A 21,924-nucleotide genomic window follows, 5' to 3' on the forward strand; every position below is an offset into this window, starting at 1 on the left:
AGGCCTTTGCACTTGCTCCTTCCTCCTGGAGAGCTCCCCTATCTCATCCTACCCCACTCCACCCTAGCTGCCGCTCCCTGAGTGGATGCCACTTGCTCTGGAAGCCTGCCTGCCTTCTCACCATGCCAAAGCCCCTTCATGTAAATGTGGCCCTGAAGCCCTGGCTCAGTGGTAGAGCATCAGCCAGGCATGTGGATGTCCTGGGTTCGATTCCTGGCCAGGGCACACAGAAACGCCCATCTGCTTCTCCATCCCTCCCCCTCTCACTTCTCTCTCTCTCTCTCTCTCTTCTCCTCCCCTCCTGCAGCCATGGCTCGATTGGTCCTAGGCACTGAGGATGGCTCCATGGCTTCCACATCAGAAGCTAAAAAATGGCTCTGGTTGCCACAGATGGGCAGAGCACCGCCCCCTAGTGGCCTGGCCGACTGGATCCCAGTCAGGGCACATACAGGAGTCTGTCTCTGCAGCCCCTCCTCTCACTAAAATAAAATAAAATAAAAATAAATAAATGTGTCCCTGTCCTTCCATAGCTCTCAGCGCATCACCCTCCTGCACTATCAATGAGCTTTTTTCCCACTAGCCCAGAGCTTCCAGAGGGCAGAATTTCTATCTGTCTGTCGCTGCCTTACTCACCCTGTATCTCCTAGAACAGAACCTAGTGCCCAGAGGGTGCTCAGTGAGGGCTGTGCTGACTCTGAGCTGCATGGGGACCCTCTGTGGGCAGGTTCCACAGTGATCGCCTGCCACCCAGCCTCCCATTGGTCATGATTTTTGCAAAGTGGTGGTGAGGAGCTGGCAGTGCTGTAATTAAGTGTAGTAGTAGCTTGACCACGAGCTGCTCGTCACACTGGGACATCTTCTGTCCTTTAGGCCAGAGCAGTGTGAAATGAGGGAGGGAGGGGAGGAGGGCCTTTTTCCCAAGGGAGAAGCTGGGTGGGTGGATGGGGGGGTTATGGGTGGGAAATCCCTCGGACAGGGAATTGAGGAGTCAGAGAAGGCTGGATGGAGTGGGGAGGGAGAGTCCCACCCCCACCTCAGGCTTCATGATGTCAGACTCTGCCCGTGCCTTTCCCAGTTAGGGACAAAGGCCCATTGAGAGTGGGGTGGGGCTTGAACGCCTGGGTCCTGGACAAGAGAGGGGCCTGGTGCCTGGGCTTTGGGGGAGGACGCCGTGATCCTGGGGTACGCATATGTCATAGCCTTCAGTGTCAGTACCTCCCCAGGGCTCATGTGTCTGCAGTTTGGGGGGCACATCTCTTTTGTGGGTATAAACTGAAGGCTCCCCCTAGGAGAAGGATGCACAGGCGAGTGAGTTCTACAAACAGCACTGGCAACTATCTCTGAAATCTCAACACTCCGGGGCCAGACCACAGCAGGCTGGGGGACTGGAGGGCACGCGCCTGCCCAGAAAGAAGAGGAGCCTGCCCGTCATCCCACCCTTCAGACAAGGCAGGGGTGTTCGTTTGCTAGGGCTACCATGACGTGACAAACAACCACAAACCGCACGGCTCACAGAGAGTTCACCATATCACTGTGCTGGAGTCTGGAGGTCTGAAGTCAACGTGCTGGCATCGGGTGGCATCTGAGGCCTGTGAGGAAAGGTCTATTCCAGGGGTCCCCAAACTACGGCCTGCGGGCCACATGCGGCCCCCTGAGGCCATTTATCCGGCCCCCGCCACACTTCCGGAAGGGGCACCTCTTTCATTGGTGGTCAGTGAGAGGAGCATAGTTTCCATTGAAATACTGGTCAGTTTGTTGATTTAAATTTACTTGTTCTTTATTTTAAATATTGTATTTGTTCCCGTTTTGTTTTTTTTACTTTAAAATAAGATCTGTGCAGTGTGCATAGGGATTTGTTCATAGTTCTTTTTATAGTCTGGCCCTCCAATGGTCTGAGGGACAGTGAACTGGCCCCCTGTGTAAAAAGTTTGGGGACCCCTGGTCTATTCCTTTCCTTCCGGCCTCTCTACTTGGCTTGTGGGTGACCATCTTCATGTTCACAGGGCATTCTCCCTGTGCAAGGGTCTCTGCATCCAAATTTCCCCTTATTATAATAAAATCACCAGTTTTGTGGGGTTAGAACCCACCCTAATGACCTCATTTTAACTTGATGATCTCTCTAAAGACCCTATCTCCAAATAAGCTCACAATCTGAGGTTCTGGAAGTTAAAACTTCAACTTAGAAATTTGGAGGAGGGGACACAGCTTGACCCATAACATCAGGAGTTAAGATTTTTATGTGGCCTGACCAGGCGGTGGTACAGTGGATAGAGCATCGGACTGGAATGCAGAGGACCCAGGTTCAAGACCCCGAGGTTGCCAGCTTGAGAGCAGGTTCATCTGGTTTGAGCAAAGCTCACCAGCTTGGACCCAAGGTTGCTGGCTCGAGCAAGGGGTTACTCAGTCCGCTGAGGGCCCACGGTCAAGGCACATATGAGAAAGCAATCAATGAACAACTAAGGTGTCACAACGAAAAACTGGTGATTGATGCTTCTCATCTCTCTCCATTCCTATCTGTCTATCCCTCTCTCTGACTCTCTCTCTGTCTCTGAAAAAAAAGAAGAAGAAAAAATATTTTTATGTGAAATACCTTGCTTTTTAGATTTAATCCAATTTTATCTGAGATACCGTGCAGACAAAGTAAAATCCACGGAAGGGCAGAATCAGGCCCTCAGGCCCCCTTGCTTAATGCTCTCAAGTGGAAGCTGGTGCTCGGTCCAGCCCGAGAGGCAGGCACTTGCTGCCCTCAGCCAGAGTTGGCAGCTTTGTACCAGGAGTCCTCAAAGTGTGGCCCCCAGCTGGTTAAAAATGCAAGTTCTAGAGCCCCACCCCAAACCTGCTGAGTCAGGAGCTCGGCACTCGGCACTCTGGTCTCTCACTCCAGGCCCACCTGGAGAACTTGCTAAGGTGAGCGGACAGTACTCAGAGCCATTAAATGAATTTAGTAATTTCAGCTTTCCCACCTCCCAGGTATTTAACGAGGAGGTCCCAGAGTCCAATGCCACATTTGACAGTTTCCAAAACTCTTTCTCATTCATTCCTTGCTGAGCCGCTCAATAGCCCGGTCAGCTGGGTGGGAACTGTGGAGATAATTCTGTCCTTTCACACAGGAGGAGGCGGGGCTTCGGGGCTGGGAGAAGGTGCCTGCGAGATCCAACAGCAATCGGGAGGCCAGGCTCTCCCACTTGCCTTCCTCTCCCCGGCCCTCAGTCTCAGTTCAGAAAACCCTCTCTCAGCCTGACCTGTGGTGGTGCAGTGGCTAAAATGTTGACCTGGAACGTTGAGGTCGCTGGTTCAACACCCTGGGCTTGCCTGGTCAAGGCACATATGGGAGTTGATGCTTCCTGCTCCTCCCCCGTTCTCTCTCTCTCCCTCCCTCCCTTCTCTAAAATAAATAAATTTTTAAAAAAAGAAAAGAAAATCCTCTCTCAGAGGATTTTTCATGGCTTCGAAGGCAGGAGGCAGAAGTTTGTGGGTCACCAGACTGATCCAGCTCCCATTTGGGTTTAGCTTGACTCATAGTTTTGATTTTTAAAAATCAAATTCTTTTAATCAGTTGCCAAAATTTTAAAAATCAAGAAATTTCATAAAAAATTAAGAACTACCACCTCCTCTGGAAAAGAAGCTCTAGTCATGTTTGGTGTGCCTTTGAGCATGGCAGCCACCCTCAGGGGTCCCCTCTAGACGGGATATAGGCCTCCCCACTTCCCATCATACACACTATTGACCTTTATCATCACACTATTGCTGATGTTTTCTTATGGGCGAAAAGGTAGTGAAGGAATATCTGTTTCCATCAAAAGTGGGGAAATCAGATAAATTGAGAGGGATACATTTTTTAAGAATGGGAGGGACCTTAATTCTTTGTGGAGGTGAACAGTCTTCTCTTATGTGTATCATTTGCAAAGTGTGTCCCTATCAAGAGATTAAAATGCTCCTATGAAACAAATCCACACCTCACTCATTTACTGCATCATATCAGGAACACTTTTTGCAAAATTATCAAGGTTTTCAAAATTTTGTCATTTAAGTGGGTTATATGTATAGCTGCTTAACATATTAGAAATTGAAACTGGAAAATTTTTTTAATTTTAATTTATTGATTTCGGTGAGAGAGGAAGAGAGAGACAGGAACATCAATCTGTTCCTGTATGTGCCCTGACCAGAGATCGAACCAGCAACCTCTGTGCTTTGGGATGATGCTCTAACCAACCGAGCCATTCAGCCAGGGCAAAATTGGGAAGTTTTTAAAGCACCAGCCACAACCCATTAGCCATTAGAGCGATGATATCATCATGTGTCACAGAGCTTCTGGAAAACCCCGTGTACACTCATGAAAATGAGAGTGTAAGAGGCTAGTAATGTGTTAGTGTCTGCCCCTGGAACCTTATATAGAACCCAGACCTGACGGAGTTTGTCACCTGTTTCAAGACTTTAAGGAGAAGAAACTTTGTCTAGTTTTCATTCCCTGCTTTGGCAACAAAAATTCTAGTAGGTCTTTTGAAGTGGAGCTTAAAGAACAGCCTGACCATGTGGTGGCGCAGTGGATAGTCAACTTGGGATGCTGAGGACCCAGGTTCGAAACCCTGAGGTCACTGGCTTGAGCCCAAAGGTCCCTGGCTTGAAGCTCAAGGTCACTGGCTTGAGCCCATGGTCACTGGCTTGAGCAAGGGGTCAGTGGCTCAGCTGAAGCCCCCTGGTCAAGGCACATATGAGAATGAGAAGCAATCAATGAACAACTAAAGTGCTGCAACTACAAGTTGATTCTTCTCATCTCTCTCCCTTCCTGTTTGTCTGTCTGTCTGTTCCTCTCGCTAAAAGAAAGAGAAAAAAAGGGGGGGGGGAGAAAACATATTTCCTTCACCAAGCTTCCCTACAACCCCAGTACACACCAACCTCCCACATTCCGTCAAGTATTGGCCCTTATAAGACAGTGGTCAGAACAAGCTTTTGGCATAGGCCTTTGGCAGAAAGAAAGGGCATCAGAGACATTCTGGTTTGGAAAATAAAAGCTAGAACCAGTTATTTTATTCCAAGACCATTTGCCAAGCATTGGAGGGTGGCAGGAATAAATAAGGGAGTGGGGGGAGGGCAGGGAGGCTCTATGTCTTGCAGCAGAATCCACACCTTGACTTAGAACAGCAGCCGCAACAGAAGATGCAGATGGGGAAGTGGGTGTCTCGCCGCCACAGCCTCTGGAGCCCAGGCTATAAGAAAGAAGGAAGAGTGAGTGGCTGGGGCCCAGGGAAGGCTGTGGGGGCTCCAAAGGGAGGCCCAGGTGTTCTCACCGTCAAACCAGCTGTGGCTCCAGCTGTGTCCTGGGTCTGAGTGTCTGCAAGCTGTTTTGTCTGCGAAAACAGAAGAGGTATTGAGGATGGCAGGAGGCCCAGCAGAGGTCTCAGAATTGTCCCCACCAACCCAGGCCTCTTCAGGGGTCAGTGTCTGGTGCTCAGCTGGAAGCCTTGTTTTCCAGCCTTTCCTCACCTTCCCACAGGCAATTTTCTTCCTACAAACACCCCAGGTCCCCGGTTCCCTCCTCAGCTGCCGCTCTTCTTTGGGACATCTGTCCCCGGCCTGGGCGCCAGCCTTCACCCATAACAAATTTCCCTCCTTCTTGACCCTACAATCCATTCTCCACGCATGGTCAGTCAGATTGTGGCTTTACCCATTAGAAAAGCCTGCAGGGCTCTTCCTGCCTTTGGAGGAATATCAGTGTTTGCACTGATTGCCCGTAAGACTTGGCATGCCCACCCCTTGAGCTCATCTCCAAGCACCACCACCTCCCCTTCTAAAGCCTCTGATCATCCAGTATACCACGCTTGCCCCACCTGGGGTCTCTGCTTCTCACAAAACATTCCTGCTTGCCTGATAGCTCTTGATCCCACCTACAGCCCTGCCACCCCCACTACCACCATGGTCACTCTACTACAATTTTTTGTTTTTTGTTAATAAACACCATGAACTTATATTTTTTGACTAATTCCCTGACCAGATTTTAAGCACCATGAGAGCAAAAATCTCTCATCTACCTGTTCATTGTTTGATCCTCCCACCATCTAAAACAGACTTTACACAGAGTAGACACTCATTAAATAACTGTGGCACTAGCTCCAGGCCCCCAGCCCCTGCCACTCGGACCCTGTCTGTCCTTGAAGCAGCTGCCCATCCCTTTTGCCTGCCTTGTGCTCTGCCCAGTTCTGGGTCTCCAGTTGCCCTCAGCGTCCCCTCCCAGGGCCTGCCTCTCAGTCCTGGCGGCCCGCTGGGGCCAGGCCGTGGGCTCTCACCTGGTGCAGAACTGAGGCACTGGTCAGGCTGGCCAGGAGCAGGAGCAGGACACAGGCAGCCTGGATCCACACCTTCAGTGTCATTGTGTCTGTCTGGCTGTCCTGATGTTAGGGCTAGGACCATTCTGGTGTCTGGGCTGTTATAGTTGCTTTTATGGGGCCTGCTGGGGGAGGCGGGGGTGCTAAGCCCCCTCCCCTTTGTCCTAACTCATTTCCAAGAAGGTGGTGGCGCCGAAAAGGCGGGAGATAAGCGGGAACAGAGTGACAGGGAACAGGGTTGTGTCACCCTCAGCCAGCAGAGGTGTGTCCAGGGGGTGGGGCAAATGGGGCCACAGCCACATGCCTCTGGCCAGCCACCTGGGACACACTTTCCCTAACATGACATCACCTTGTTGATTTCAGAAAAAATTCCCTTTTGCCTCAGAAGTTGAACAGGTTGATGAGCAGGAACAAGGTGTCCTTGTTCCCCACCCTTCCCTGACATCCTCATTCACATGGGGGGATGGCAGTTCTTACCAGGTCCCTGAAGGGTACCCAGCAAAACCCCAGAGCTTTGGGTTCTGTTCTACAGGGAACACTGCAACAGCCAGATGGGAAGTCTGAGTTGGCACGAACTCCCAGTATGTGTGATCATTTTTCACAAGTGTCAGAACCTTAAGATGTGACCCTTATATCTGGAAAGTGTTTCTCTGAATTTTGAGCATGAAAGATAGCAGTAACAGTAGTGGCCGCACCTCATACACCTCAGCAGATGTGTTGACTTATTTTTGTGTTAAACCAGCCAGTACTACCTGTCCTCAAAGCAGTGCCTGCCCACCCCATTCTGGCCTCGCACTTACCCAGGGGCCCTAGCTGCCTACTCAGCCCACCCCCAGATACCTGGTTTCCCAGATACTGCTCACTGCTATCAGCCCAAGTCTTGTTTTCCTCACTTGACAGGAGAGAAACCGAAGGTAGACTGGGGCACTGCCCAAGCCAGAGACAGAGTTGGCATTGCAGACTAAGCAGCCTGACTCTGGGCCCATGCTCTTACCACCAGGCTTTCTTGCCTCCTCAAAACACAGAACACAGGCCCTGGCCGGTTGGCTCAGTGGCAGAGCGTCGGCCTGGCGTGCAGGAGTCCTGGGTTCGATTCCCAGCCAGGGCACACAGGAGAGGCGCCCATCTGCTTCTCCACCCCTCCCCCTCTCCTTCCTCTCTCTCTCTCTCTCTTCCCCTCCCACAGCCATTGGAGCAAGGTTGGCCCCAGAGCTGGGGATGGCTCCATGGCCTCTGCCTCAGGTGCTATAATGGCTCTGGTTGCAACAGAGCAATACCCCAGATGGGCGGAGCATCGCCCCCTGGTGGGCATGCCAGGTGGATTCCGGTCAGGTGCATGTGGGAGTCTGACTGTTTCCAACTTCAGATAGAAAAAAACCCCCACAAAAAGCATAGAACACAGTGGAGGTGTAAGACCTGGCGGATACTGGCTCAATGGAGCCACTGTGCATATCTCATCCCACCTCCACATTCAGTGGCATCGAGTTGGTACCTTGACCCCAACAATGGGGTATGTACACCACAGACATCAGTCAGCACTACAAACCAGGGCTTTTTGGGGGGACAGCTGGTCCCCTAGAATACCTCCGGGTGGGAAGATGAACCAAGGCTGCCTGTACTACCCATTACCTGAATAGTAGTGGGTGTACAGCCCAGAGGCGCAGACTTGATTCCACAGATGGGGCTCGGGCCATCTTGCCTCCCTCGTTCTAGGATCACCCAGTGTCACACCTACCACTGGAGCCTGAAGATGCTGCTGCCAAGGAATAAACACTTCTCCCTGCCCTGAACTACAGCCAAGCCCACTCAAGACCACAAGAACGCGGGCCCTTGGAAGGAAAGGCTGCTCCCGGCCATCCGCCTCCCCTTCCGTTCCGTCAGGCTCTCCCTACTGCACACAGCTCACTCTCAGAGGTGGCCTCATACAGCGGAACAGCCAGGAAAAGGAGACAGGACTCTCACAGGGAAGAAAAACCCAGGTGGGGGAACTTAGGGTATACACAGGGTGAACTCAGCAAGCTAGAGAAGGGCTGGCCGAGATCCCGAGATCCTGGGGTTGGGGGAGTTGCAGGGGCTGCAGGCTGAGGAAGGGTTCAGTTAGGGGCCGCATGCTCAGCTGCAGGGAGACCACAGAAGCATCCCCCAGCACTGCCTGGTGTCACGGCATCTCTGCTGAGGCCAGGTTTCATCATCAGCCAGGGGCAGGGGTCACAGCACAGGCGCCAGAGCCACAGCACAAGGCGACAGGCTGACGGGCCAAGCCTGGCTTCCTGGCCATCTGCCTTCCTTGGGGGTGGGGGGCTCAAGGCCAGGCCCCACCATTGGCTGGTGCAGAGGGGAAGGGCTTCAGCCCAGAAGTGCAGGGCCAGAAGCCAGTCCCGTTTTTAGGAACTGGTGACACAGGAGACCCCAGCATCTCCTTCAAAAACATTAGGTCCTTGACCCAACCACTCCCACACCCCATACCATATATACACACCTGGGGCCTTAGAGAGGATAGTCATTCCTTCATTTCTCCATCCACACAGCCAACAGACTGTGCAGTACAGGACGGCAGGGACCGGTACACAGCCATCAACACAACACCTGAGGCCTGCCCTGCTAAGAGCTCTGCATGGACCCCATGCCCCTGCCCACACCTCAGATGGACAGAGACACAGACAGACAAGGCGGGGCCACATGGGGCCAGTTTATTGCAGTTAAATACCTCTCTCTCTATTTTTTGTCCATTTTTCCATAAAGAAAATTAAAACACACACACACACACACGCACGCACGCACGCGCACACACACACACACACACCCAAAGGGGAGCAGGAATCCAGAAACAAGAGGTGGGGTGGGACATGGTTTCCCTGCTTAGGTCCAGGTCCTGGGGATGGCCCCCAAATCCTTCCCGTAAGCACCGTCTCAGTACCTCTAGAGACCAAGGAGGCAGCGGGATATGGCAGGGTCTCTGTCCTCCTCCCTTTTGCCTCCAGGCGAAACCACTAGAAGTGCTGGGGTTTGGCGGGGCCAGGAGGGACACAGATAGGGGAGGGAGGATACCATTTCCACGTTGAGGAGAGCAGTGGGCGCTTATCCACAGAAATGCATTACTTCTCTCCATTTTTTTGTTAAAAATCTACTATAAAAAAACGCAGCTGGGGGAGGGGCATCTGTCCCTCTCTGTGCTAAGGGCTGGGGAAGGGAGCAGCAGAGGACCAGAGGAGGCCCCTGCTGCCCGGCGGGTGGGCGTCACTGCCGGCTGCTCTCGCCCACCATCTCCAGGTTGTGCTGCTGCAGCTGGGCGCGAAGCACGGCATTCTCATTCTTCAGCTCCTCGATCTGGCAGACACGACAGGGGACAAGGAGCCAGGGATAGCTCCCTGCACCTTGGGTCCTGAGTCCCCCACCGAGCTCCCACCCTGGTGCTCACCTGTTGCCTCAGGAGCTCATTGTCCATCTGCAGCCGCTCGGCCTCCTTGAAGGTTTCCTGCATGCGCTGGTTGGTCTGGCGCAGTTCCCGGATGTAGTCACAGGCCTTCGACAGGATCCCTCCTTTACTCTGGGGGGGGTGTAAGAGCTTAGAGTGAACACTGTCCACTGGCTTCTGCCCGCTGGCTCACCCCAGGAAAACTCCTGTGCCCAGCGGTCAGGCAGGCCTTCAGGGAAGGGTCAGGGGCACTCACCGCTCCCGTCTTGCTATTGTCTGCGTTACAATCTGGAATGATTTTTGAAAGCTGGACGATCCAGTTGTTGATCTTGTCCCTCCGCCTCCGCTCCACTGTAGAAATAATAGCAGGAACGACAGCTAGGTTTACAGCACTTCCTGCACACCTAGGTGATATGCCTTCCAAAGCAGGTGCTTGCAGACCCCAGGCTGCTGAGGGAGAGTGTGGGCCCAAGAAAGGCCACACTGCTAGCAAATACAAGATCTGAACGCAGGTGGCCGGCGTGCACGCCCGCTTCACACTGCTTCTCAAGAGGAGCTAAGGAAGCCTCCCTCTCAAGTACCACACATACCTTTAAAGCAGAATCAACAGCGAGGGGCTGCAGGTTCATTTTTTTTAAGTGAGAAAGACAGATAGACAGGAAGGGAGAGAGATGAGAGGCATCAACTCATAGTTGCGGCACTTTAGTTGTTCATTGATTGCTTTCTCATATGTGCCTTGACCAGGGGGCTCCAGCTGAGCCAGTGACCCCTTGCTCAAGTCAGCAACCATGGGGTCATGTCCATGATTCCACGCTCAAGCTGGCACCCTGCACTCAAGTGAGCCCACTTTCAAGCCAGATGAACTGTCGCTCAAGTCAGCCACCTTGGGGTTTCGAACCTGGGTCCTCCGCATCCCAGTCCGATGCTCTATCCACTGCGCCACTGCCTCGTCAGGCTGTGGGTTCACATTTTGTTTGCCCATTTTTTTTTTTTTTAATTTTTTTTTGTGTATGTATTTTTCTGAAGCTGGAAACGGGGAGAGACAGTCAGACAGACTCCCGCATGCGCCCGACCGGGATCCACCCGGCACGCCCACCAGGGGCGACGCTCTGCCCACCAGGGGGCGATGCTCTGCCCCTCCGGGGCGTCGCTCTGCCGCAACCAGAGCCACTCTAGCGCCTGGGGCAGAGGCCAAGGAGCCATCCCCAGCGCCCGGGCCATCTTTGCTCCAATGGAGCCTTGGCTGCGGGAGGAGAAGAGAGAGACAGAGAGGAAGGGGGGGGGGGTGGAGAAGCAAATGGGCGCTTCTCCTATGTGCCCTGGCCGGGAATCGAACCTGGGTACCCCGCACGCCAGGCCGACGCTCTACCGCTGAGCCAACCGGCCAGGTGTTTGCCCATTTTAAAAACTTTGGACTCAACATCTAAAAATTAGGAAATCTCACATAATTAACATATTTTGAAAAAAAGGAGTTGTGGCTAGGCTTGGCATGTATTCTTAGGAGGCAAGAATGGGCCAGACTCCCTTTACATGAGAAACAAGTGTCCTTCTCTGGTCCCCATTAACCTACATTTGATTCTCCGGTCCTCAGGTCTCCCCAGAGCACCGAGTCCCATGATTCTGCTTTTTCTTCATCTTTAAAATCACTGTCTGACCATGTCTCATTTGTGTTTAAAACCCACAGCAAGTCCCAGATTCCCAGACTGGCACTTGTGGCCTTCAGGGGCCCGGCCTATCAGGGCATTGGGTCACTGAGGAAAAATATCTCTAGGGTTTATTTAAAAATAAACCCTATCTTTAAGGCCAGGGATAAAAAACTAATAGAGGATTTCACTTTTAAAAAATCCAAATTTGTGATTTTATTTTATAAAATACCAGTTTCACTCCACCAGTTGAGTTGAGCGGCCCACACGTCCTGCCCTGTGACAGCTGCCTGAGGGCTGCCTGCATTGGAGCCCGAGGCCCCTGGTTTGGGGCCTACTGAAGCAAACCTGTCCTAGACCTTCCTTCCCTTCCAACCCAGTACTAGGCACTGGTGGGGAAACACAAGAAAGCCAGTTGTCCCCAACTCTCACCCACACTTTCAGTCCCCTTCACAACGGCCCATGGACAAATGCAAACAGTGTTTGTGGAGAGGGGACTAGCCTATAGACAAAATTTGAAAAAAAAGGAGGGCGAGAAGGTCTTTTCTCAGGGTTGGGTGGTGCCGAAGGGAGGCTGGGGTGGGGCCGAGTGAGGGTGAGAAAGGAGGAATGGGCCAGGAGTACACCCCTCACCTCCTCTGAGACAACACTGCCCTGACCCTGGTGCTCCCTCAAAAACACACCTGGCCACTAAGAGACAAATCCCACTGTCTTCTCTTGGCACTTAGTTTTGTCCACTCATTGCTGACCAGTCCTTCCCACCTCCAAGCCCCCCCCCCCCTTTGGCCTGGGTGACAACGGCCTCCTATGTGGAAGACTCTCCTCCCTGGCCCCTTTCTCCCTTGCTCTCCTCTTTCCTCAGAAACCGTCCCAATATAATGACAAGAACGGTGCCCAGTACAAAGCTTCCTCTGACCCAGGGGTAGTCAACCTTTTTATACCTACTGCCCACTTTTGTATCTCTGTTAGTAGTAAAATTTTCTAACCGCCCACCGGTTCCACAGTAATGGTGATTTATAAAGTAGGGAAGTAACTTTACTTCATAAAATTTATAAAGCAGAGTTACAGCAAGTTAAAGCATATAATAATAATTACTTACCAAGTACTTTATGTTGGATTTTCGCTAAGTTTGGCAGAATAAATCTTTATAAAACAACTTACTATAGTTAAATCTATCTTTTTATTTATACTTTGGTTGCTCCGCTATCGCCCACCATGAAAGCTGGAACGCCCCCTGGTGGGCGGTAGGGACCAGGTTGACTACCACTGCTGACCTGTCCCTGGACCCCGCTGCTGTCATAGTGAGAAGAACCTTCCCTTGGAGAATAGCCATGTCTGTTTTACAGTTTCTGGGAACTCTGTGGCCAAAAGCTAAAGCAGAGCCAAGAGTGCAGCCTAGGCCTGCGGCCCAGCCCAGCACACCCCTCTGCAACGTGCTCCACTCCCAAGGCTGCAGCTGAGGAACTCAAAAGCAGATGGCTTCCCGCTTTCCTTCCCCCGTGCTGTCCCGCACTCTCGGGCCTAGGCACCAGCTCCATCTCCCATGTACTCCTCGTGTCAAGCTACCAGGGGGCATGGGGTGTGGCACACCTCCAGTTCGCATGTTTCAAAAACGTAGAGCCTGCCCAACTGTGTGCACTGTACTGAGAGGCCAGAGTCCACAGTCAACTCAGTCTCTGTCCTGCTGACACTCACTGTGAAGTGCACGTGAACAGCTGACAGTAATACCAGCGCTAAAGGATATGCGTTCCACTAAGGATCTGTGTTATAACTGAAGACTGTGCTAAGTGCCTGGGGAACTCCAAGGCAGAGCAATGACTTCTGCATGGGAGTGGGGTGGAGAAAACCTATGGGCTAGTTTCTGCGGGGAGAGGTATTAGGCAGACTGGTGTCACGATCCCAGAAATGATGATATGGAAACATGATGGAACAATGTAATAAAAAAGGTTGTAAAATAGGTTAAAAAGAAAAAAGGTTGGGAAGGCCTTGAATGACCTGCTAATGGGTCTGGCCCTCATCTCTTACTCTAGGAGTTCAGGCCCTTGCGTAGGGGGCTTTTCATTAAACAGGTGGTGATGTGATCAGACTGCTGGCTTGGGAACACCATTATGGCACATTTGAATGGAGGAAGACCAGTTAAGACCAAGGTCACGTGTATTACACATAAGTGCCCCAGTTATACCCATACAGTATTTAAAACACAGCTTAAAAGTAAAACCTGCCAGAACTGAAAGCAGAAATGGACAAATTCACAAATACATTCGGATTAATCAAACTCCTCTCTCAGTAATTGATAGAACAAGTAGACAAAAAAACCAGGATAAGAAACTTGAACAATATCAACCAAACTGACCTAGTTGACACTGACAGCACACGCCACAGCACCCACAGATACAAACTCTTTCAAGTGCAGCAGGACCAGTGGTGGTGCAGTGGATAGAGTGTCAACCTGTGACACTTAGGTCCCAGGTTCAAAGCTCCATGGTCACCAGCTTGAGCACGGGCTCATCTGGCTTGAGCATGGACTCACCAGCTTGAGCACAGGGTTGCTGGCATGAGCAAGGGATCACTGGTTCAGCTGGAGCCCACCAAGCCAAGGCACATATGAGAAGCAATCAATGAACAACTAAAGTGACTCAACTACAAGTTGATGCTTCTCATCTCTCTCCCTTCCTATCTATAGTTAATTAATTCTAAAAATTCTCTCAAGTGCACATGGAAACTTTCACCATGTTCGGGGACTTATAATAAATCTTAATAAATTCCAAAGAACTGAAATTATATAGAATATAAAACTAATTTAGCCCTGGCCGGTTGGCTCAGCGGTAGAGCGTCGGCCTGGCGTGCGGGGGACCCGGGTTCGATTCCCGGCCAGGGCACATAGGAGAAGCGCCCATTTGCTTCTCCACCCCCCCCCTTCCTCTCTGTCTCTCTCTTCCCCTCCCACAGCCAAGGCTCCATTGGAGCAAAGATGGCCCGGGCGCTGGGGATGGCTCCTTGGCCTCTGCCCCAGGCGCTGGAGTGACTCTGGTCGGGGCAGAGCGACACCCTGGAGGGGCAGAGCATCGCCCCTGGTGGGCGTGCCGGGTGGATCCTGGTCGGGCGCATGCGGGAGTCTGTCTCTCCCCGTTTCCAGCTTCAAAAAAATACAAAAAAAACCCAAACAAAAACAAACAAACAAACAAACAAAAAACCCTAATTTAAAAATCACTATTGAGCCCTGGCCGGTTGACTCACTGGTAGAGCGTTGGCGTGCAGGAGTCCCGGGTTCGATTCCCGGCCAGGGCACACAGGAGAAGTGCCTATCTACTTCTCCACCCCCGCCCCCCTCTCCTTCCTCTCTGTCTCTCTCTTCCCCTCCCACAGCCAAGGCTCCACTGGAGCAAAGTTTGCCCGGGCACTGAGGATGGCTCTGTGGCCTCTGCCTCAGGCGCTAGAATGGCTCTGGTTGCAACAGAGCAACGCCCCAAGATGGGCAGAGCATCGCCTCCTGGTGGGCATGCCGGGTGGATCCCGGGTCGGGCGCATGTGGGAGTCTGTCTGACTGCCTCCCCATTTCCAGCTTCGGAAAAATACAAAAAAAAAAATCACTATTGAAAGACGTCAAAAACACTCACAAATATCTGGAAGTTGAGCAAAATATTTCTAAATAACCCATGAGTCAAAGAAAAAAAAAATCACAAGAAAAACCAGAAAATACTTTGAACTAAATGATAATGGAAACACAACATATCCAAATGGAATGTAGACAAAGTAAGTGTTAGTGTGAAACACTAAATTTGTAACTAGAAAGGTTTGTATTAGGAAAAAAGAAAGGTTTAAAATAATCTTTAAAAAGCAGGGAACCGCCTGACCAAGCGATGGCGCAGTGGATAGAGCGTCAAACTGGGATGCCGAGGACCCAGGTTCGAGACCCCGAGGTCGCCAGCTTGAGCGTGGGTTCATCTGATTTGAGCAAAAGCTCACCAGCTTAACCCAAGGTCGCTGGCTCCAGCAAGGGGTTACTCAGTCTGCTGAAGGCCCGCGGTCAAGGCACATATGAGAAAGCAATCAATGAACAACTAAGGTGTTGCAACAAAAAACTAATGATTGATGCTTCTCATCTCTCCCTTCCTGTCTGTCTGTCCCTGTCTATCCGTCTCTCTGACTCACTCTCTCTGTGTCTCTGTAAAAAAAAAAAAAAAAAAAAAAAAAAGGCAGGGAACCCATCTCTGCCCTAGCAAATTAAACTCAAAGTAAAATAAATGAATTAGTAACAGTAAGAGTGAAAACTAATGAATTAGAAAAAATAATTCCATCTGCCATTTAAAAATCAGATTTCAGAGAAGGTGGAGGAGGGTATAGGGGGACAGATGGTGACAGACAGAGACCTGACTGGAGATGGCGGGAGCAGGGGACATGGGCACAGAATACGGTGTTGTAGAATTGAGCACCTGGAACCTGTATAATTTTGTTAACCAGTGTCACCCCAGTAAATTTAATTTTTTAAAAAAGACCAAATGGGGAAAGAAGAGAAAAAGAGCAAATTATTTTTGTAAGCAATCTAATATTGAGACTAAATTAACCACAAATCATTTTAATAATAGCAAATGAAGCAAAGTCAATGTTCATACTCCTCCATTAGAAAAACAAGCAAGGTTTGGAAAATTACTATCTTCTAAGTTATTAATGATTAATATAGGGCAATAATTTGGTATTGACCTTAAGGACTTATAGACAAAATGTCTACTGTATTAATACCAAGTGGGTAATCCTAAGTATAAATGCTAATAGCATCACCTTCCAGTCAAAATCATTGATTAAATGAGCATGTTCAACATTTATTTAAAAAAAACCAAAAAACATATTTTCTCTAAAGATCTGAATGTCTACCTACTCAGGAGTTTCTTGCAACTGTGGACCCAAATTCTGACATGGCAGCAATGAGCTGGTGCTGCAAAAGCCACCCTTCAGGCAGGACACACATGCCCCAGTTCACTGAGGGGTAGGAGATGGGTTCCCGCAGAACCCAAAATGGTGGGAACTACGTAAAACGGAGAAAGAGAAGCTGATATGAAGTCCGCTTCAGCACAGAGTCTCAGGTTTGGGGATGTGAGGGGAGAGGGCAGGGCTGAAGGGCCTGGCTGTCAGTCCGGCTCGGATAAAGTTGACCTGGGTGCCTTTTGCTGCACTGGAGAGAGGACTGTTGCGTGGGAGCCTTTGGGGAGCAGAGAGAGCAGGTTCTGTTTCGGACACGTTAGTTTGAGGTGTCTCAAGGACATCGGAAATGGAGATTCTGAGTGAGCAGCTCAAAATGAGTCTGGAGTTCAAAGAAGCCCCGAAGGGGCATCGAGGAGCAGGTCTCACCTCTGTGGAGTCGCAGAGAAGCCAGCTGAACCCCCTCCCCAGAGAAATACTGTACACCAACAACTAGGGATGGGGTTTGGGGGACATCGACAAGTCCTGCGCCTAACATTTCCTTCTCCTCAGGCTGATCTGAAAGGAAACCAGATCTTAAGAAACACCGAGAGCCAAAGCAGTTTCCCAGCCTTACCCAATGTGAAGAATCACTTGGGGAATTTGTCAAAATATAGACTCCTCCCCATTCAGAGCCTGTGAGGACAGCCCTGAAGAACCTGACGATTAACAAGCTACCTGGAGCAGGCTGGGAGAGGCAAAGACTATTGGTAGAATCATCACAGGAACAACAGAAGGATCATTACTGAAAGGAAAGGATGAGGCAAGGTCAGGTGCTTGAAACACAGACAGGGAAGAAGCCAACTGATCTGGCCATGAGGCCACCATGGATGACCGTAAATGGAGCCATTCTGGTAAAGAAAAGAGCCAGACTGTCAAGAGTACAGGATGGGTAGAAGGTGGCCCAAATATTTCCCAAGGTAGGAGACAGCAGAAGACAGTTGGAGGGTAAGGGCAAAGTTATGAAAAAGACTGCTGGCCCTGGCTGGTTGGCTCAGTGGTAGAGCGTCAGCCTGGAGTGCAGAAGTCCTGGGTTTGATTCCCGATCAGGGCACACAGGAGAAGCGCCCATCTGCTTCTCCACCCCTCCCCCTCTCCTTGCTCTCTGTCTCTCTCTTCCCCTCCCACAGCCAGGGATCCATCAGAGCAAAGTTGGCCCAGGTGCTGAGGATGGCTCTGTGGCCTCTGCCTCAGGCGCTAGAATGGCTCTGGTTGCAACAGAGCAACACCCCAGATGGGCAGAGCATCACCCCCTTGTTGGGCATGCCGGGTGGATCCTGGTCGGGCGCATGCAGGTGTCTGACTGCCTCCCCGTTTCCAACTTCAGAAAAAAAAATACAAAGAAAAAGACTGCCTTTTGTAGTAAAAAGATTCCAGACTATTCGCAGGTGGATTAACCCAGTAAGAGGCAGAGTGAGAGAGTGAGGCAGAAAGTTTGCTGCAAACCCAAGAGAGGTTTGCTGCAGTCTCACTGGGGGGCACACCACACTGCTGGGGGCTCACACGTCTCAGCTTACTGCAACCTCACTATGAGCCTGTGCAGAAGTTGAGTTAACATCATCGTACAGAGGACTAAATAGGCAGAGATTAAAAACCAGTCTGTGGCCCTGACCAATTAGCTCAGTGGTAGATCATTGGCCCGGTGTGTGGATGCCCTGGGTTCAATTCCTGGTCAGGGCACACAAGACAAATGCCCATCTGCTTCTCTACCCCTCCCCCTCTTGCTTCTCTCTCTCTCTCTCTCTCTCTCTCTCTCTCTCTCTCTCCCCCACACCACCCTGCAGCCATGACTAGATTGGAACAAGGTGGCCATGGGAGCTGAGGATGGCTCCATGGCCTCCATCTCAGGTGCTAAGGAGAGCTCGGTTGCTGAGCAATGCCCCAGATGGGCAGAGCATCGCCTCATAGTGGGCTTGCCAGGTGAATCCCAGTCAGGGTGCATGTGGAAGTGTCTCTACCTCCCCTCCTCTCACTGAATTAAAAAATAACAAAAAACAAAAAAACAAAAAACAAAAAAAAACAAACCAGTCTGAGATATGCCTGGCCTGTGGTGGCATACATAATAGATGAATTGTTGACCTGGAGTGCTGAGGTCAATGAGTGGTAAGCAACCAATGAACAACTAAAGTGAAGCAACTGGGTTGTTTTTTCTAGCTTCCTCCTAACCCCTCTACAATCAATAGTCTTTAAAAAAAAACAAAAAAAAAAAAACCCGTCTGAGGTCACATGACATAAGCAGTAGAGGCAGAACTGCTGCGTAGCCTACAGGAGTTCCCTCACACTTGCCACACCCAAAAACCAAGCTGAAACTCACCCCTTCCCTTTCAAACCAACTTGATCCCATCATGAAACTCAGATTCATGAAATTCTGATTCTTCGGCCTTAGAATCCTAATTTGTATTTCCCACCAGAATAAACACTACAAGAGCCGAGATCTCCTTTGATTACCCACTGTATCTGAGAACATGCTGAGTGACTGCCACAGCTTAGTGAGCTGCTTCGATGACAGCTGTATAGGCCCATCCCCAGATGAACACCTTCAGGACTCTGGGTCTCACCCTGGCATTCAGGGCCTCCTGGACTCTCCCAGCTCCCCTCCCAAGCACTCCACATGGCACCTCTGCAACAATCAAACCAGCACCCTCCAAAGCAACTTGACTCCTCTCTGCCTTCCCCCTTCCAGCCTATGCTCCCGTCTGACAGGCCCTCCCCAAGACTACCTCCCTGGGGAAGCATCACCTGATCTCCCGGCCGGTGTTCAGACACTGGCCTGAACTCCTAAGCCTCCCTGACACTCCATAGCTCACCCCATATCTGGCCCAGAGCACACGCTGCTAGCCTGAAATCTAACTTCAGACAGTATCTGCTGAATAATGGTTGGGTGTGAATATTCCCCAGGACTTGAATGCTGTCCACCACAGTGGCTAATGACTGGGGGCAGGGGTTGAGGTGGGAAACTAGGGGACAACAAAGAGGACCAAAACGACCTTCAGATGGATTTCGTTTATGGGAAGTGCAGGATGCTCCATCGTTGGCTAGCTAGAGACACAGCTTCTGTAGTTTCCTCCTCAGATGTGCTTGCTCCCTATCAGACCAGAGTGACTGCTGGAAAGGTTGGCAAGCAGGCAGGGAAATGACAGACTTGAACACAACAGCTGCCAATGGAAAGGTAGGTCCAGGGGAGCCAGATCAATTCAGTTTTTTAAGAGAAGCAGGAAATCCACATGTGAATGTGAAATCTGTTGTTTTAGATGCTGGCTATTAATTCAAAATCACTAGCTATGACGACAAAAGACATTCCAGTCCATACCTCCTGCCCATCTACTCCAGACAATGAACTGCCCCCACCTGTTTCTACTTTTCCAACACTCAAAAACATCTCTTACACTTGCAGTGTGTCTGGTGATCTGTGCCTCCAAACCCCAGGGCCTGGCTGTGCCTGTGAGGCCGAGGCCCGGGCTGGCCCTCAGGCTCCACCTTGACCTTACCTTCATTGTGCTGAGCTCTCCTTCTCTCATCCCGTGGGGTTCTAGTTCCATCAATTTTCCTATAAAAGGGGAAAAATGAGCACGTGTTATCTCAGGCCCCATTTTTACAAGCGTTTATTAAGGGGTCAGACTTAACAATGAGCTTTGAAGACATATCCACATGCAGAAAATAAGAATAAATGATACTTTTCCTATACTCAAGAAATAGAAACAGACCAAAAAATACACCAACTGCCTGGCTTGTATTCCAGAAAACCTTCCCTTCCTTCACCCCACACCAGGTCCTCCCAGTGTCTCCTGCTCGTTGACCCAGGTCTCCTGCACATACGGGGAGTAGGGGTGCGTCCGGGGTGCAATCGTCCTTTGCGTTCCCGTCTGAAGCACATCCTGGGGCGTCATCATGACATAGAACTGGCCTGCAGGGAAAACTGGGGTTAGTGCTAGAAGTGGGGCAGTCAAAATGGCTGGGGGCTCCCTCCCTGCTAGGCCTGTTGCCTCCCCTGCCTTCCACCTCAGCCCTTTCCTCCTTTACCTCCAGCCTGCAAGCTCTGGTCTGTGGTCTGTACTGACACAGCCGTAGTATCTCCCACACTGGACGCTGGGAAATAGGCAAATCGTGCCTCCCCACTGACAGCCTCAGCTGCTGGGCTGCCACCATTGCTGAAGGGATTTTGGATTACAGCCTGAGGAGTAGGACACAGAGGCCACGCTTAGCCATCTCGTTCTCCAACCCATCCCCTTGTTGCCCTGTTTGGATACTGCATCCTCTTTGGAGGATGAGAACCCTCTGTAAGTGCCACTATGCCTATGTCTCATTCGGCCCTGGAACTTGCAGACACTCAGCCTTCATCTGGTGAACCTACCAATTGTTACCTCTAAGATACTTATCTACTGCCATCATCCCTACTTTACAGGAGAATAAAAACGATGTTCCAAAGATCTTGCCAAAGTTTCACTGTGCAAAACAAGAATGTAACCCTGACAGCTTGACAGCAGCCTCCGTATCTCATCTGCCCTACCCAATGGGGCTCCCCAAGAACAGAGTCAATGCCCCCTCTCCATCCCTCCAGGCATAGCTGAGCACCTACCAGTGGGAAGGGTGCTGCGGGACCTGGGGGCACAGAGGCAGCAGCAGGACCGGGGCGCTGGGATGCCCCATCCACACCCACCTGGGTCACAGCCTGCTGACCCCCAGCAAAGGCAGCCGTAGACACGACGCTGACGGCGCCTGCTGCGTCGCCCTGGCCATCCAGCTGACCATCAGTCACCTGGACGACGCGGTATGTCACCTGCAGAGGGCGGCAGAGCAGCGACACCAGCGCTAGGGCCCAGGCAGGGGCTAGGTCCCGGCCCCTCCCAACACCCCTACTCTACCCTCGGCTCAACCCTCCCCCTGCCCACCGAGCTCCCAGCCCTCCGTCTCACCTGTCCTCCATTATTCTCTGTGCGGAACTGGTACTGGATGTTGTGGTCACCGAACGCCGCCTGCTGGACACTGGCGATGGCCACTGCCGTCTGCTCCTCCGCCCCAGGGCCTTCCCCGCCTACCGTCGAAGGAGGGTAGGGGGTCAGCAGTCGCGTGGGCCTGAGCACTCCAAGTGCCCTCTCTGGGCGCAGGCCGCAACCCCGGTGGGGTCCCGCGAGCACTCACCCTCCTGCAGCTCGACGCCCTCCTCTGCCTCGGGTCCCTTGTCGTGACTGCGGATAGGGCAGGAAGAGGGAATCAGGGCCGTCCGCACCCCCGCCCCTCTGTTCAGGTGAAGGGCCCTCATCCTGCCCAGCCCTTTCTGGGGCTAGGGCACTGCTAACACCCAGGGCCAGGGGTATTATTAGCACGATACCCCCTCCCTCGCGGCCTCCATTTTGAGCGGGGCCTGGCGGTCGCTCGGGATCATGGCGGCCAGGCCGAAGGGCCGGAGCCAGGGCGCGCAAGGGCACGGACCGGCCGGGCGCCCTTACCTGGCGGCGGCAGCAGCAGTGGCCGAGGCAGCGGGATCCAGACCCGGGTCCAGCATGTCCATGGGGGGGGGTAAGGACGGAGGGGGGGCGCGGGGCCCGGGGGGGGAGGGGAGGGGAGGGGGAGGGAGGGAGGGAGGGGA

The 21,924-nt window shown here is 51.7% G+C and overlaps 2 protein-coding genes across 4 annotated transcripts; both read right to left on the reverse strand.

Moving 5' to 3' along the window:
- Positions 1-4,997: 4,997 nt before the first annotated feature.
- HAMP (hepcidin antimicrobial peptide) lies at positions 4,998-6,442 on the reverse strand. Its single transcript, XM_066349933.1, has 3 exons — positions 6,285-6,442; positions 5,289-5,348; positions 4,998-5,207 (listed from the first exon to the last, which is right to left on the reverse strand). Exons 1-3 carry the CDS (start codon positions 6,366-6,368, stop codon positions 5,103-5,105), a joined length of 249 nt encoding a protein of 82 aa, XP_066206030.1. The 5' UTR covers positions 6,369-6,442; the 3' UTR covers positions 4,998-5,102.
- Positions 6,443-8,986: 2,544 nt separating this feature from the next.
- Positions 8,987-21,865, reverse strand: USF2 (upstream transcription factor 2, c-fos interacting). Of its 3 annotated transcripts, none has more exons than XM_066349931.1 (10): positions 21,785-21,865; positions 21,477-21,523; positions 21,251-21,369; positions 20,995-21,114; positions 20,358-20,508; positions 20,154-20,241; positions 19,826-19,884; positions 9,995-10,089; positions 9,742-9,870; positions 8,987-9,650 (listed from the first exon to the last, which is right to left on the reverse strand). In XM_066349931.1, the coding sequence occupies exons 1-10, from the start codon at positions 21,844-21,846 to the stop codon at positions 9,561-9,563; spliced, it is 960 nt and encodes a 319-aa protein (XP_066206028.1). In that variant the 5' UTR covers positions 21,847-21,865; the 3' UTR covers positions 8,987-9,560. The 3 variants fall into 3 exon arrangements, with proteins under 3 accessions (XP_066206028.1, XP_066206027.1, XP_066206029.1); XM_066349930.1 differs by having other exon boundaries at positions 20,914-21,114; XM_066349932.1 differs by lacking the exon at positions 20,995-21,114.
- Positions 21,866-21,924: the final 59 nt, after the last annotated feature.

This window comes from Saccopteryx leptura, chromosome 9, assembly GCF_036850995.1.
Source record: "Saccopteryx leptura isolate mSacLep1 chromosome 9, mSacLep1_pri_phased_curated, whole genome shotgun sequence".
NCBI lineage: Eukaryota > Metazoa > Chordata > Mammalia > Chiroptera > Emballonuridae > Saccopteryx > Saccopteryx leptura.